This window comes from Scomber japonicus, chromosome 14 (genome assembly GCF_027409825.1).
Source record: "Scomber japonicus isolate fScoJap1 chromosome 14, fScoJap1.pri, whole genome shotgun sequence".
NCBI lineage: Eukaryota > Metazoa > Chordata > Actinopteri > Scombriformes > Scombridae > Scomber > Scomber japonicus.
This window is the reverse complement of record NC_070591.1, coordinates 12605643-12622993: the sequence shown is the minus strand read 5'-3', so window position 1 is coordinate 12622993 and position 17351 is coordinate 12605643. Positions and strand designations below refer to the sequence as shown.

Genomic DNA, 17351 nt, shown 5'->3' with positions numbered 1-17351 from the left:
ATTACTGTCTAAAAATGTAGCATAACATCAAGTGTGATATTTGAATTATATTCTAAGTCGTGTATGTAATGTTAAATTCTTGCATAATGTCAGAAGTGAATACTGTATAGTTGTGCTTCTCAGAGCTGCTCCATCAGTGGCATTGTTTCATAAAGGTCACTGAGAAGCTGCCAAGAAAGAGGAGGGGGGCGGCTGCATTTTTCTTGTGACCAACACTGAGATGGTGTCATGCGTCCCTTCATTATTCAGTCACATGCAGCAGCAGCAGCAGCAGCAGCAGCAGCACAAAGATCAGCTGACAGTTTGTAATAAACCTTTCAGATAATTAAGCCAGCAGCTGTTTGTATCACCTGATGAAACTATTATATCCAGATGTTTCATATCACATATTTCTTCAGTGCCAGATCACATCCGACCTCATCAGGTGCTGAAATGTTGAGTGGTGTGTTACCACAAATGACCAACAGGGGGAGCCAGATTCTTAAAAATACATTTTTTTTACCACAGAAATGTTTCAAGCTGCAATACACGGTTAAGTAACATTTCAGTCGTCCATGCCAACCACAACACACAGTATGGAAGAACAGACCAACGCGTTGTGCTTTTAAACTGGCGGTTAGGATGTATACAGGTGGTAACATGAATAATATTGTGAACTAAAACAGGCTTAAAAACAAAAACAAAACAAAAAACCAATAGGCCACAAATATCCAACTAAACAAAAATATAACACTGACAGGCAGGTGGCCTTTTAAAACCCTCATTCATAAAAACAAACTGATTTAAGTTTGGAAAAACTACTACTACTACTTCTGATATAAAACGGAGCTTCCATGAGAATACGTCTGATGAGAAATGGCACCATCTCAAAGACAGCTGAAGAGTGAGATTTTTTTTAAAAAGAAAAAAAATCTCACTGCTGACAGCTGCTTTTTTTTTTTTTTTTTTAAAATCAGGACGACACAGTAACATAAAAGCCCTCAAATGTGGGCTGAGGATGTAGACCCAGGCGTGTGTTATCTAAATCTACCAGACGGACAAACATCACTCTCTAAGACAGTTAGAGCAGGAAGGTTTCCAAGCCTACATTTATAGATTAAACCCCTGGTTTCAGGATTATAGGCTTACATTCTTCGAGATATCACAGATTTGTTGTGAGGAAGCCACAGAAGTGACCCGAGTCGAGGCTGGAAGCAGAGTGAAGGAACAAAGCAGATTTCTTTTTTTTTTTTTTTTACACAGTAGCTGTTTGCAGAGTCATGACCTCCCTTCAAAGTTCATCAGTTTCCCATGTCTTTGTGTATTTGGCTTGATCAGAGTTTTAAAAAAAGCTGCAACAGTTCACGGTGACATAACGCTAGTGAATCCAAGTCGAGGATTTTTCATTCATCTTTTAAAAAAAAAAAAGTTTATAAAGTTGATGATTTAAATGTAACAGTGAATGTGGACGTGTCAAACAGCAGCATCTGAGAGCCTCATTTATAAAAACAATGTCAAGACTTTATATACAAACCAATTTCATGTGGTTTCTATGAATGTGATTAACAGAAAGTGAACGATATTTAAAGTGAAAGAACTCTATAAGACTAAAGAAATTACACATTTTTTGATTGTTTTTTAGAAGTGTAAAAAAAAACATTTTATGAATGAGGCTCTGGGACGCTTCTTTAACAAGGCCTGGACTCAAGATTTGGCAGTTTTTTGATATTTGGGAAAATTTCAAATTACACAGAACCACAAAAGGTTTTCTGCCATTTTCTACATGACAAGTGACGAGTCCACAACTGATTTTCTTTTTAACAACTTTTGGTTTTGATTCACTTGATGAGTTACGCTCTGCTCTTATATTTATCTCAGAGAAATAACCGGTTTGACCGATGGCGTAGAGTGTAAATGACCACCCCCGAAACAGAAGAGGCACACACATGTTTGTGCTGCCGAGTTTGGAGGGAAAAGTATTCATTAAAATGTTTTCAGCTTATATTGTTGCCATGGTGCTTGATGAGGAGTCGCTAATACTGACAGACCGAGGTTGAGATCTCTAGTCTGCTATGCTGTCTCGTCCTCTCAGTCGGTGGCTAGTCCAGTTTTTCAGAGGTCCTCCCATGAAGGTCGTGACTGGGAGAGATGGAGGCGTATTGGTCTAATCTACGTCTACTGGAGGATCCACTGGAGATTTTAGATCATGGCCCGGAAAGCAAATGAGACTGCAGCGCCCAGAGCCAAGCCGAGGGACAGGAAGAACGCCATGATGGCCCCCGCCGTCTCTGCCTCATGCGGCGGCACCTTCCTGTACAGAGACAACAGAGGGACAAAATTCATTAGGAATGAGTCCTTCACCTTTAATATGATGTGTTCAAATGTGTTTGTGTTCAAATAGTTCAACGTGAGGCTTTCTTGATGCGAGTTAGGGGAGACGATGGACCCCAGTCTCGTGTTTTAGTGTAGTTTCACATAAATACTAGAAATGGCAAAACCATTAGCCTGGCTCCGTTTAAAGCTAATAAAATCTGCATCAGCTTACTGACATGTATCTAATCTGTAAAAATATGAACATTTGATTTTATGTATGGAACGATTTTTTGGCCAGCTGTAAAGACTTGTCATCACCACGAGGTTGCCAAAAACCAACAGGGACGTCAGAAATGTTGCTCCTAACCAAGAAATTGTTCTGCACATAATCTTTCATAATTTGAGAATTAGAGGTGTTGGTCGACAGATTATGATTTAACCTTTGAACAGAGACAGGCTAGGCGATTCCCCCGACTCCTACAGTAGTTCCTCTGCTAAGCTAAACTAATTACCACCTGACACCAGTGTTATACTTTATGTGCAGATATGACAGTTCTTGGAATGAAAGCAAATAAATGATATTACCTGAAAGGCTGAACTACACCTTTAAAAAAACTACCCGAAATAGTTAACTACGTAAATCCCGAGAGATTCACCTTCTTATCCATCAAAACTAACAGGTGTCAGTCTTATATGTCTTTTCTATGAGAGCACAGTGTGTATGTATGAAGTCCTTACTTGGGTCCAAAACACATGCAGAGGCTGGCCAGGTATCCGTTGGAGAAGGAGAAGAAGATCATGAAGATGATGTACCATGCGTCGTGGTGGAACAGCACAGGGAGGTAGTTACGAGGCTGCACGTTACACAGCATGAACAGAGGGATGAAGATGACACGCAGGAGCACCAGGACAGGAAGCCAGATACTGTCCTTAGTGGGCTGAAGAGAGAGAGAGAGACAAGATGACATCAACCATACACACGTCAATCAGCAATAATACTCAAACATCTGGATTTCTTTTTTTCTTTTCTTTTTTACAATATTTGAGATTTATGAGCTGTAAACTGTATACTTGATTTCAAATTCAATGAGTTCAGTGACAAAATCTTAAAGCGATCCAGCGCAGGAGACATCAGGACAAACGAGAAGTTGCTTCAAGACACAAATGACCCAACAAACCTGAACTCAAGTTCATGAAGCACCTGAGTGGAAACTGTCAGCATCCTGATCAGTTTTATCTAATGATGATAAATGAACTCACATGTTCCTGCAGCAGCTGACTGTTGTTATCAGCATTAATACCAGGACGCTCTGCTGAAGCAGGTTTTCAAACTTAATTATGCTAAGCCTCTGACATTCCAGCGCAGGTCAGACTGGGTCTCTTAACTTTACTGTGTTTGTACAGAATTAAATGATTCAATTTGATTATTTCCTCTGGATCGCAGGAAATTAGACTTATTTGTTAATTAGTTGTTTGTGGACAAAGTGTATGTATGCTCTGCGAGGAAAGAACCTGACATTTAACATGCAAAATCTGAAGGAGACGAGGTTACTCATCTGATCCTTCAACGCAAGAGTCTGACTGAAAACGCACTTCAGTCAACCTCATGAGTAACCCAGATGTCTGGAAATACAATGAACCTAAAATAATCCATTGGAGCTTGTAGCAGAGTGGAAATTGGCCAAAAATTGAATCTGACTGTAGGACATGAAGCTCAGACGTGCGGTAGAGCTTGTCAGTGGTTCAAGTCAGCTCCCCTCATTCATCTAGATATAAAAATACTTTAAGAGATGAGGGAGCAAGCCCTAAAAAAACATTTGTCACTCCTCTGACTCTCAACACCCCCGAAACCACTTCCTCCACACAGTACTCTCTCCCCCACACGTCTCTGTCCAAAACAAACCTCTGTTCTTAGCAACAAAACTCCACTCAACTGCTCCATGTTTTTCCACCATTCCCCCTCATGACTCAGTGATTTATTCACGTGTAAACATTTCATGTAACCATAATAGTGTGTCTGTTGTTCACAGAGCCAGAAAACAGCAGATGACAATAAATATTTGGACGTGATCATTTAAAATAGACTCTATATAGGCAAAAAGTGTTTACAAACAGCTGCTCTGGATGTTAATATGGCTGGGTGAAGATTACAGTTGAAGTGCAGGTCACTCTCATTACTGATCAGACAAATAGTTATCAGAGTTTAAATTTATAATAAGCTTAAGTCTTTTACAAATACTGTCAAAAGCTTAAGTCTAGTCTTCAGAACCTCATCCAGATCTCTGCACACCTGGAGCATGTTTCATGGGGTCTGATCAACAACTGAACAGCTCAAATCTGAGGCTGGACCAGGCTTTTTAGTCTCATGATGTTCAGTCCTGTTATTCGTTAAACGTGTCATTTATGTTCCAGCTCCAGTGTCTTGATACTGACCCACATGCAGACGGCTGTTAGACTCCTGCCAGCCCAGTCCATCACGTTGAAGAGGAGGAAACATGACACAGGGATGAAGTAAGTATCTGAAACGAGATCAAAACAAACAGAGCTGTTGTTAACGACGACAGGACTCCAGATGTGTTCTCCTAACAAAAAAACCTGTACTCGAGTATTTAGGATTCCCCTCTGAAGGCATGTTTGTGGCTTTCTGTTTGGTGGAGGACGGCAGCTGTTAGTTTGCAGCTTAGATTCACAGCAGTGTATCATGGCTGCTGTCACAGGATACAGTATAAAACCATACTGAGCAACATGTAAAACTTTTTATACATTTTATGCTGTGATTCTGGGTTGTAGGAATCCAAACTGACAACAGCTTCACTCCTCTATGAAAGAGAATGCTGCAAACTTGAGTTAGTATTATAGAGATATTGTACTTACTTAAAAGACAAACACATTTCTTTCATGCTCACTTTTAACTATGCAGATCTGCTATGAAAGCATCAATTAAATCCAAGAAAATGTATGTGATGAGAAGATAAGATAAGTGGTGATACTGGCAGTGCAAAATACTTTTATTTAACTTTTACTAATATGAATTAAAAGCCTACTGTATGCAGTATATTGGTTAATCATCAAACTGTGCCTATGTGGTGCCTGATGTTTACCACACAGCTTGTTGCAGACAGTGGTTTTAATTTTTTTTGTGATGAATCATAAATAATTATAACAACAAAGCTCCCAATTGTGTGATGTTGGGAGCTAAACATTTCCTTCCAGGCCACTATCCTCTCATCAAGAAGAAAAAGAAGTTTAAATGTTATAATTAATGATTAAATAGACTTTTTTTAAAAACACAGCAGATGTTCAGTAAAACATCAGTAATCCTGCCAACAGAGATTACTAATGTTACTTGTTTAGAGATGTTGGAGATGGTGACTCACCCCAGGCCCCTTCATTTGCTACAGTCGACTTGACCTCAACAGTCACGGCGGGGAATGTTCCAATGGTGACGGTGAAGATGAAGCACACTGACAGAGCCATCACCCAGATCTGATTAGAGAGCACCAGACAAACATAATCAATATTATGTAACCAGTTTAATCTGTCAGGAGGAAGGTGGAGAACGCACAAGGAAAGGTCACTTGAATGGAGAAAAGGTTATCTCGGACTACAGGTGGTAAGTTTGACGTGATTGGATGACAGGATGCTCACGTCTAGAGTTAAAATTGGTCAAACTGATAGAAAGACATTAAGTGTCATATTGTATGTTTAGTTTAGGGTCAAAGGTGTCTTGTTTCCTTATTTTTCAAACTGAATCTGAGACTGAGAGGGTTGTTGGGTTGCTTAAAACACGTGATGCTTTATGGTTTAGGATTTGGGGATTTTTTTTGGGACATACAGCTTCTGTTATGTCACAATTTAAGACATAAGTAATCAAAATTTGTGAGAAAATGAAATATCTCGACATTTATTCATATGTTTTTATAGGTTGCATTTCACCTGTTTGAAGATGTTCACCACAGACACGCTGGGTTTGGGTTCTTCCTCCATCAGATTCATCACCGGCCGCTTCTCTGCTGGATTTTCTGAGAAACAAGCAAACACCTCTATCATTATGTCGGTCAAGTGACGCGTGGAGTAAAGACAATCTAACCCATATCTGCGAGGGTGTAAACACAAGATTTCTATTGTTAGGTAACTCAGGGTTCCCATTACGCTCTCACACACTAGTAATTAACACCACGGACTCGTCACCGCAACTTAAACTGAAACAATCCCTCTTAGTGGGTTTGGTTTCTGTGGTCATTGTGTAGTAAAGACAAAAATCCTTTGGGTGTCCAGGAGACTAGACTTCACAGTGACCCAAAACATTCCAGCGGGCACAATATTTGTTTTCGTTAAAGAATAAATGATCCTGATCCTGTTACTGCTGCACAGTTTTAGTTCAGTGCTTCTGAAATCAGATCATGATGTAACATCTCTTATGCCGTCACATATTATATTAAATCAAAGTTACAAATGATGATTTTAGGAAAAAATGTGCTAGTTTGCATGATCAAAATGTTTTCTAAAAATGTGTCCACAGCTCCAACTTCAGTACTATCTCATTTTTGTAAACTGAAACTGAACATCTGTGCAGGTCTGTTTTGCTTTTTTACCTTTTTTGAGCAAGTCCATTTTGTTCTCCTCATCAGCGGAGGGTCTGGACCCATTACTGTCGATGTAGTACTGGAAAAACTCCTGTTGATGATAACAACCATAATGAGCACACTGAGCTGAGCCAAGGGAGAAAAGTTAATACATGGAGGAGTTGCTGTAAATGCTCACTGGAAGACAAAATAAAAAAACATTGAATTTTATACAGCATTTATCTAAAATCAGTCAGCAATGACCTCAAGTCTAAAACATGCTCTCCACAAAGTATACACGAATAAAAGTGGAGCACTTCTGAAACTGGTAAAACAAATAACTCATGTCAAAAAAAGACCAGAATGAAGGAAAGTCTGTAATACATATTGTGTTTAATTTAGAGAATAGGTGGCCTTACCATCCTAGGCAGAGCGAGGTAGGACATTATGGCCAGGAGAACAACAACACAGGCTGTGATGAAGTAACCAAAAGCACTGTCCTGCAGGGCCGACCCGCCTACACACACAGACAAGAAAGAGAGAGAATGTATATCATCATGTTTTAGTACTGCAGGCATTAATTAAACTCTACAGACATTCTTGCAAGCAAAAAGCAGGTTGTTGTGTGTCCTTCAGTCAGTATTGGTTTTTTTCTACAGTCTAATCCACAGTCTCAAAACTAGGCCCCTTTTACACAGCATGTTCAAGGCGGGAATGCTGTGCCTTTATTCTGCCTCACTGCTCTGTATAAAAGGTACAGACACAGAGCGGAGGGGCAGAGCTGCTCCGCCAATAAGCCGACTACAGAGGTAGTCACAGAGTCAGAGCGACATCTGTGCAAAAGGGACAGTCGACATGGCGGGACAGTGAACTGATGTTGTGTTAAACATGACGCCGGCACGCCATGTTAAGCACATTGTACAGTTCAGTGTAAAAAAAACAAACAATGGTGACAGATCTTCTTCAATAATGCAGGATCTCTGCATAAAAGAGATAGCAAACATTTTGAATAGCTGCTGCAACATCTCCTGTCTGCATAAAAAAAAGATCACAGTTACACTAATGCTGAAGAACATCTCTGCATATGTTGTTTTGTTTTAATGTTTCCATGTTTTTACTACTATTAGGTTTTATTTTTATTTCTCAAATTGCATGTTTTTATGTTTTTTGTTTCCAATTCTTACTGTTACATGTTTGTTTTATGTAAAGCTGCACATTGAGTTGCCCCCCTGGGAATGAAATGCTCTATATAAATAAAGCTGCCTTGCATTGCCTTACTAGTCAAAGGTTTGGACACCCTGTCCCATTTAAGTGAATGGAAATGTTTGACGTTTGACTGTGGCACTCTACACTGAAATCAATGTAGAGTTTAGGAAACCAAACACGTCCAGTAATTCAACCCTGCAGCCTAATCAATTAATGTAGCTGACTCACTTGGACTGAGAATCAGATTTGATAAAGTCAGTGGAGCCAGCCTTAGTTGGAAGAACTAAGCAAACTGTGTTACGTACAATATTCTGGCAGGAAACAGTCCTGTGTGCCAAAACGTATTCCAGGCAACTCATTTTGTATTCGTAAGAACTTTGTCGAGGAAACCAAAGTCAAAAAACATCCTGCTGAATTTCATTCATTTGGCCGGCCTCAATCAAAACATAATTTACCACTGAAACTGAACCATATTTGTGTGAGAATGCCCGTCATGATCTTTCACCAAACAGCACATCTACTGAAAAAACACACTACGCTACAAAGTTTAACTTCCACAGCACTGGTTGGTTATTTTGTGTACTTTATGGGTGGTTTATGTGTGAGACGTACTGGCCAGAGCGCAGATCATGGAGAAAGCCGCGAAGGTGCCGGCGAGCCCCTGTCCACTCATGATGGGAGTGGTGTAGGAGGCAGGCAGGATCCCCGCCAACCCGAACAGACTTCCCTGAAGAATCGCCCCGAATGCTGAAGAGAAAGAGAGAAAACAATATTCGGATATTTAGGGATCAGAATTTTTAAACCAAAGTGTCACTGTGACCCAGAGAATGTTTTCCCACAGCAGCAGGAAAACTGCAGCCTGGTCAAACAGGCCTCAAACAGGGAAAGATGACAAACAAAATGCTTTACATAACCATTACATAACTATTATTTTTATTACTTTAGCTTTTCAATACAAACTGCACCCACATAAGTGGATTCTAACAGTTTATGCAGCAACTTTGGAATTAATTTAGCTGTAGAAATCGTGCAATGCGTGACCACTATGAGGAATGTGCAGACATCGATATCAAAGCTTCAAGGTCACGATGTCCTCTGCTCTAAATCAAACACGATGTTTCTCATGAGGACCTGGGGGTCAGGACTGGCCCAACAGGGGTAAGTAAGGGGGTGAGCTTATCCCTGCTGCTCAGTGAGTTATTGTAAATAAACAAACGCAGTGAGATTATAGTATGTGTTCAAAAGCTCAGTATGGTACGAGGGAATGTGTGTGTGTGTGTGTGTGTGTGTGTGTGTGTGTGTGTGTGTGTGTGTGTGTGTGTGTGTGTGTGTCTCTATGAACAAGGGTTTTTCCACAACATGGTGGATGCAGATGATTTTGGGTAAAAGAGGGAGAAGACATGTGGAATTAATCATTTGCATGAGTTCGGTGTGGAACTGATACGTCATCTTCCTTCAAAGCTATTTATCTTAAATTGATGAAAAACGCTGTGAAGTGTGACTGAGGTCAGCAAAACTGAACACATGGCAAAAAAAAATAAATGAACCTCTCCTGTGCATTCCTTCTGCAGCTTCTGTGTCACCTAAATGTTTAATACTTGAGGCATCATGTAGTCTGCTTTAAAGGGTTTTAATATCTTTTCATTCATTTTGCTATGTGACTTTCATTGGTATGATAATTGATTAATCGATTTAAAATTTCAGCTCTTAATCTATTCTTAGTTAAGTACTGTAAACTTACAATTGATGCAGATAATTTTGAACATGGTGAGGGTGAAGAAGGGTAGTGGTTCCATGTCCACCTTGACGAGCACGGCAGTCAACAAGAAAACCACCAGGATTACCGTCAGGCTGCCGCTGATCCGCAGCTTCTGAGGAATCCTGAAGAGACACAAAGTAGAGACGTAAAGAGTAAACTACAAACCAACACAAGCCACCAGTCAACATAATAAATCATACCCATTTTAAAAAGTAAATAAGTAAAGAGTAAAGAAATATTTGGTGATGTTTATTAATATATGGAAAAGTAAATACTGTTCAGAGTCATTGTTGAAGAGAAGTGAAACTAATAATTTTCTGATTATAACAGAGTAAGGAGTCATTGCTATTCTTAGGAAGCAGATATCCTCCCAGTAGTATGAGCTAAAGGTCAATTCACAATTTGTTCATCAAAAAATGTAAACACGTTGGAGTTAAAACAGTATGAGAAAATAGACAAAAGTCAGCAAAAGTAAAGAAAATAGAGTCAGCGAGAAAAAAGGAACAGAAGTGAAGGTAAACAGAGGTAAAGAAGAAGATGGGAGGGGGGGGGGGCAGAGAACATAAATAGCATTCCTCTGTGTGTTTGTGCAGGGGAAGAGTTCGCCTTGGTCTGGGTCCACCCCAGATCTTTCAATCCGGCTCTAATTAAAGCAAACATACTGGAAGTAGAACAGGATCACATTACCCTTAGTGGCATGTGGTGACCAAGAGGTACCAATAAGCAGGAGAAGAAGAGGAGGGCACAGGTGCAGTGTGTTTAAGTCATACGTAACTTCAATATTGATATTTTTAAGTTATCTCTTTCTTTAGGTGAAGAATGAGGTTTCTTTAGGTTCTTTTTTACTTGCTATGTACCTCTGGTGTATGAAAGAGTTGAGGCAGGTGAAAATGAGCAGAGGCACCATGGCGCAGAGTGTCATCACGTTGTTGAACTTGGACTCCAGGACATTACGATCCTCCGTGGTCCCGTTACCTGTCTGATTGGAGGTGGGCAGGTCCTTCAGCCTACTGGTGAAGTACTGAGGAGGGAGGATGGAGGAATGTTCATTTAACACGATGCTTATATGGGTTTGGTTTTTTTCACACCAGTCTTTCACAGTAACACCACAAGTTCATAGCTGTAAGAGGCACACAGTTTGAAACACGACCAAAGTCACTCTAACATTATAACGACAGCGTCACAGTCCTTTGAGTCTGTCTTAAAACAACAGTCAGGTGTCCATGTGAACATCACTTCATCATTGTAATTATACCTCCTGTTAAAAGATTCCCTTCAAATGTACTTGCAATGTAAGTGATGGAGGCCAAAATCCACAGTTGTTTAAAGGTTTATCTGAAGCTGATATGAGGCTTCATCATTCTGAGTTAGACATATTAAGTGTATATCAGTCACCTCTGTAGTCTGTTTAGCATCAAATTCCCTCTTTGTGTTTCCCTGCTGAGCTGCAGTGGATGTCTAGTTACAACAAATGGGACTTTGGGACTAAAAAGACTGTAAGGTTGAACGATATCTACTTGATTTGACTCTTTAGAATCACTCAAGTTTCAGATTGTCTTTAGATAAACTCTTGAAAACATTTTTGCACAGAAGGGGAACTGTGGACTTTAGCCCCCATTGTATATTATTGCAACTGAATATACTATCAGCCAATTAACAGCTCAAAAGTAGCTGTGCCAAAAGGCTGATTCTGAGAGGCGTTTCAAATTTTCTGTTTTCTATCAGTGAGGTACAATAAATATCAGAAAGTCCCCTCTGTATACTGCAATACAACAGCACCACAAACTACAATATCCAGTAACAGTTTCAACAAATGAACATCATATTATGGAAGTAACGCACTACGGTTTTGTTGTGAAATATGTTTTTATTACTACCCTTGGACTGCCAACAGAAAAATATTAAGGCGTAAGCTATGTTCTGCTATCAGTAAGGACTTTGTTTCTGCTCCTTTGTTGACAAAATCATGTTTTATGTACCTCTCCCTATCTCTTGTCCTTGGGAGTGGGCGGTAGAATTTTTTGTTGCGAAATGTGTTGTGGTCGACAGAGGCAGCTAGCTGATATCTTCAGGGTGTTTCTACTCGGAAAGCACTGTTTTTGTTGTCGGTGGATTGTTAATATTAGCAGGAGACAGCCAAAGCACTCAGTAGCACGCAAAAAAAACGTCACATCCGTTGGATTTTTGCGGTAAATATGGTCTGAGTACTTCACGTAGGAATGATAACAGACAAAGTTGGGGAAGGTTTCATTTTTACATTTCCGTTACAACCTCTTCACTTATTGGTTAAAAAAAAATGGTTGGCCAGCTTTTCTTTGTCAAAGGAAAAAATAACCCACGAAAGGAAGAAAGCTATTAGCTCTTCCTCCCTGAGGCTGTGTCCAAATGAACTCCCCCAGGATAATGAAACTAAAATTCCACATTTTAAGAAGTTAACCCCTTAAACCTCAAAAATAATGGCAGAGGATTAAATAGGATATACCACTGCCATAGAAATCCATCTGACTGGAGGCAAGTTAGCCATTCTGAGTGAAACCAGGTGGTTTTTAGGGAGGAAATACAAACAAACAGTATTTCTTTTCTCTGAGTTAGATGACCTTCCTCTAAGTAGGGGCCAACCCTTTAATTAGCTAATCACTAACCACCAGGCCACCAACAGGGCTCTTCTTATCACTTCCATCTGTCCTTTTTTTTTCTGAGATTAACCGCATTTGCCTGAAAATGTTCTCGCATCGAGGGGCTTACAACTGTCCTAAAAATACACTTCACTCACCATTGTTGCCGTCATGAAGAAATTCCACGGTAAGAGGGTTCCCAAGCCCAAGATGAAAAAAATGATCCACACTGCATTGTATCTGGGAAAGAGACAAAAGAAGGTTCACATGAAAGTACACATCAATGAAGTCATTCAACTTACTATCAATAAACAACTAAATCACTCAACGGAAACTAAAACAGACACTGGAAACAAAATATTGTTACTATTCAGAGTTTTTCTTACTTGTCCCGAGGTGCATTGATGGCTGTCATGGTTGTTTTTTAGGAAGTGGAAGCTAAGAGTTCAGTCAGGGTCTAATCAGGGTGGCACCAGGTCTGAAACACAAAGATAACAAACACGTTTCCACGTTACCAGCACATCATCAGTAGTCATCAGCACTTCTTTATTTACATATTTGAATAAACCAATGAATGTATGAGCCAACACAGCAATTTAATAATGGGCTGCTGAATGGTATCCTTACAGAAAGAAGACAACTAACGTAAATCATCTTAAACAAGCTGGTGAAGTTTAAAGTCAGCTAACCAAATTCAATAGACTGCATGCCAAAAACACCTCTGCTTCCTGATGTTGATGCCGTGTAGGTTACAGAGAGACATTACAAGAATAATCTAAGTGGTTAAACATGGAATTTAAGGAAACTTTGCACCTTGTGTTGGTCAAGTTTACGACAAGTCAAGACATCCTTCAAAAAGCTCAGAGCATTTTCTTTTAAATACACACAAAAAAACATCTTTGTCTCCTTTAACCTTTAAAGAAAAACACTTTGATGAAACTTACTGAGAGCAGAATTCAAGCAGGCACAATAGACTCCTCTTTCCTCTGGTTAGAAGCAAAGGAGCAGTGCATGCTTCATTTTATACCATACAGAAGGTGGTCTGTAGGTGGACACCCAACTGTCTTGCTGCCTATTGGACCTGCCCCTCATCTTTGCATCTCAGCCTACATCGTACCCTCCCTCCTTCCTTCTTTCTCCCTCTGCCTCAAACTCCCTTTTTCTCCATATGACCCAACCCTTATTACACATTTTTACATTTTACATTCCAAGCATATATGACGCTCTTTGGCATATAGACATTAACTCCTACATGTCCATCATTCCAGGATAACTGTAAACAGTGAAAGGTCAGGTCTTTCCTTGGCGAGACTCCTAAGAAACAAGAAGCGCTTGTAAAAAAAAAAGAAAAACAGCTAAAGAGGAGAGAATTTGAGGGCTTGCTTTTTTGTCATTTCTCCACCACACCTTTCCAAGCTTTTAACCCCCCCATGTGTTCTGCCTTTCACTACTGTCCTATGTTTCAATTTATCTACACAGTGCCCCTTATTTCTCCCTGTTTCCCCTCCATGTTCCTCACTTTCTACCAATTTCTCACCTCATTTCATTCACTGTTCCTCTTCAGCACTTTATTTCATGTCTGTTGGGCTTTCTTTTTCTTCTATCCCCTGCATTTCTCTCACACTATATCTTTATGCTTAATGCTCTCTCTCCCTTGTTTCCTTGCATCTTTTCAACCAGATGGAAGATGTGCTCAGATAGCTGTGTGACACCTTCTCCAAACATACTAATCCAACTACTTTTCTCTGAGAAGAGCAATTTGGCATCAAATCAAACTAAACAGCACAGGGCAGTAAGTTAATGGATCACTTAAATGCAACAGCTCTGAATTCAATGTGCTGATTGACCAGCTGCTGATTAACAAGCTACTTCCAGTGCTATTGATCAATGGCTTTGTGAGTGTTACTGTTTTGTTTGCTCCCATTTCATCTGCATTTAATGTTATACACATGGAGGTTTAAAACGGTCTACTATTCAAATTGAAATGCATTTAACACAACTGTTAGACCTCAAGAATGCACACTAAGCATCGACCAGCAACAGATTACAACGCAGCCAGTGGTCACACTGTTAAAACGCAACCTATTTATTAATTACGCTCACAGTAAACATAAAACCAGCGGCTATGACTTGATTTATTCACAGTTAAATACATTGTTGTTTAAGCTCTTCCATCTATTTTACTTGTTGCTAACAGACATGGTGAATCCCACGGTTGATCTGCTTGGTCATGAGTATGCTCTCAGTGTAGGACAGAGACTGCTCTATATAACTCTATATGAAGGAAACCACACACACACACACACACACACACACACACACTATATAACTTGCTGTGTGATACACATCTTAACTATAGTGAACTGATTGAGAAGAGTCTGAGTGGCATGTGAGATGGGACAACAGCCCAACAGACATGAGACTGTATGTGTCAAAAAACATTAAGTCTTAATATGTTTACTTGCAGATATCCACCATGGGAGCAAGCTAGGATAAAAAAACTAGAGAACTCGGGCCAACATAATAATATTAGCACCACTCATAAATAGTGGTGCATATGTCAGCTGATACAGAACAAGAATTTCCAACAGAAAAGCAGCTGAGATATATTTGAGATAATATAAAGAACTGTAGCTGTGTCGTACATTTCATACTGAGTCTAAGCAGGCTCTGAGTATGTAGTGTATTCACATTTGGAAATGAGAAGATTAAATTAAGTACACTCAAAAAGTCACAATGCATACTTAAAAACCCTTGATTTTTGTACACTATTTCCACAATGGAAATAAAAAGGAGCAACTCACAGCTGGAAAAACTGAACATATCTGTGGTTTTGGGGACAATAAAACATTTTAAACGATGTTTAATTGGCAGTTACATAGGCTGCGGTTTCATTAACATTTGACGGCACGTATTGTATCATTTACCGATGGGATAAAGTGGTAAAAGGATGTTGACTTCTTGTATACTAACTATAAAGCAGGGCTCAAAATTAGCGTCAGCCACCTGCTGGTAAAATATGCAAGTGGCTGCGATATTTCCTTTACTAACCAGCCAAAAAACTCCACCTGTAATCTACTGAATAGCTGGTAAAATTTGAGATTTCACTAAAAAGTTAATTGGGAACCCTGCTGTAAAGACTGATACTGTAGTATATACAGTTAGTATTTAATGTTGACGATATAAGAAGAGTCTCTGGTGCCTCAGTTTAAAACACACTGGCTCAGCCATTTCCCAGATTCCTGTGAAGTTTGCCTCTCTCAACCCAACGCATCATCAAAATGAGCCAGCTGGCACGAGTCGCCCGGTGTTGAAACGCTGCCCACCATACACACACACACACACACACACATACACACACACACACACTTTGCAGTCTGTAGAGTGGTACAAAACCCAAATTTGGCATCAGGCTGACACTTTAACTAGTTGGCCTCTCAGCGACATCCAACTCCAACAATAAGCACTCCAATGAAAGGGACTTTTAACGGGAGTGATGGTAATATATTGTTTCCTTCTCTAACGTCAAGGTACAAAATATAGTTCAAGTCTTTCCAAACAGGGGCAGGTCACAATTGTGCCTAAAATTTTAAGTATGCAACTTGAAAACCTGGCCTGGTCACACAACCCTTTTCTCTCTCTCGCTCTCTCTCTCTCTCTCTTTAACAGTTTGCAAAATTTAAATTTCCTGCTTGAGGTTTCTTCTCACAAGAAACTGTATTCATCAAGCGTCTGCTGGCCAGAACATGACTGACGGAAATAACACAAATAGACCACAAAAATCTGTTAATCCCTGACAGCACAGAAATGACGTGGAGGAGGAATTAAAACAGCTATAAATGCTTTAAAATAGAATAAAGCATAGTTATGCTATTTTGAGACAACAAGAACAGAAAGTGCATTTTACATGGAAAATGCTGACATGCTGTTATTCATGACTCAGACAATTTTACATTTGACAGTTTAATTTTATGAAGAAATATGACTGAAGTTATTCAGAACTTAGATCATCATACTGTGTTATAAATAATAAAGTTGGTCCATTTGATGTCCCATCAGGTCAGCGGACCAATCAATAACCGGATTATGATCAAAGGGGTATTGTCATCTGGTAAAAAACAACAACAACAGCATAGGATACACATGCGGTTCTCATAGAGTTGCAAACGCCATAAAGGGATTCAAACATCCTCAATGGTGGCGGGCCTTAATGAGTTTCCAGGTTGAAAGCTGGAGGAAGACAGAGCGAGGACTGGAGGAAGCTTAATTAGCAGCATGGAAAGCACCCCATGTGTAATAGAGGTAACACATGTCTGTCTATCTGGTGCTGCTGCTCCCTCCAGACCAGCAGTGCCCAGCCGTGACTAAATGGACAGCTGAAATGACTAAATGAGAGAAAATAGGGGTAAAAAAAACATTTGTATGTATTTTGAAGTGTGACTCGAGCACTAAATCTTAATGGAAAAGGACAGGAGTTCATTTTTCTTGTCTCCACCAGCATACCTCCCTAACAGGGTGGCCTTTATTCCCAGGCGGACACACAGAGCAGTTTGATGCTGGTCATATGATGAAGCAGGAGGAAGAATAACCTACTTCCTTGAGGTCATTTCCCACCGCCTATAGAAAAAAAGTGAGCACTCTTATCAAAGTCGTGAGATTTGCTTTGCCCAGACTGAAATGGCATTCTTGCAATTAAGCAGAGTAACTGGATAACAGGAGAGATTTATTCATTTTTTCCCACAATCAGAGGTGACATATTTAAAATGTATCTGAATAATAGCAACAACAGTGCCAGACTTGAGTCGTAGAGCTCGGTATCAGTGAATCAAATATACGTGATGTCATTTGTCGACGCTACAAATCTACAAAAATGTCCAAAAGACCTCAAAAATGTGCAGTACAACTTCAGCTATC

The 17351-nt window shown here is 39.8% G+C and overlaps 1 protein-coding gene across 2 annotated transcripts in view; it reads right to left on the bottom strand.

Moving 5' to 3' along the window:
• Window positions 1-287: 287 nt before the first annotated feature.
• LOC128372949 (equilibrative nucleoside transporter 1-like) overlaps window positions 288-17351 on the bottom strand; it is a 37061-nt gene continuing 19997 nt past the window's right edge. The window contains exons 1-13 of one of the 2 annotated variants that reach the window (XM_053333159.1): window positions 13382-13426; window positions 12824-12915; window positions 12596-12677; window positions 10680-10843; window positions 9805-9944; window positions 8676-8810; window positions 7277-7374; window positions 6888-6969; window positions 6229-6314; window positions 5670-5778; window positions 4726-4811; window positions 3031-3230; window positions 288-2290 (exon numbers count right to left, since the gene is read on the bottom strand). In XM_053333159.1, coding sequence (XP_053189134.1) covers window positions 2179-2290; window positions 3031-3230; window positions 4726-4811; window positions 5670-5778; window positions 6229-6314; window positions 6888-6969; window positions 7277-7374; window positions 8676-8810; window positions 9805-9944; window positions 10680-10843; window positions 12596-12677; window positions 12824-12852 — 1323 coding nt within the window. In that variant the 5' untranslated portion in view covers window positions 12853-12915; window positions 13382-13426 and the 3' untranslated portion in view covers window positions 288-2178. Of the gene's footprint in view, window positions 2291-3030; window positions 3231-4725; window positions 4812-5669; window positions 5779-6228; window positions 6315-6887; window positions 6970-7276; window positions 7375-8675; window positions 8811-9804; window positions 9945-10679; window positions 10844-12595; window positions 12678-12823; window positions 12916-13381; window positions 13427-17351 lie in introns of those variants that run through there. The other variant, XM_053333158.1, reaches the window with a different exon arrangement.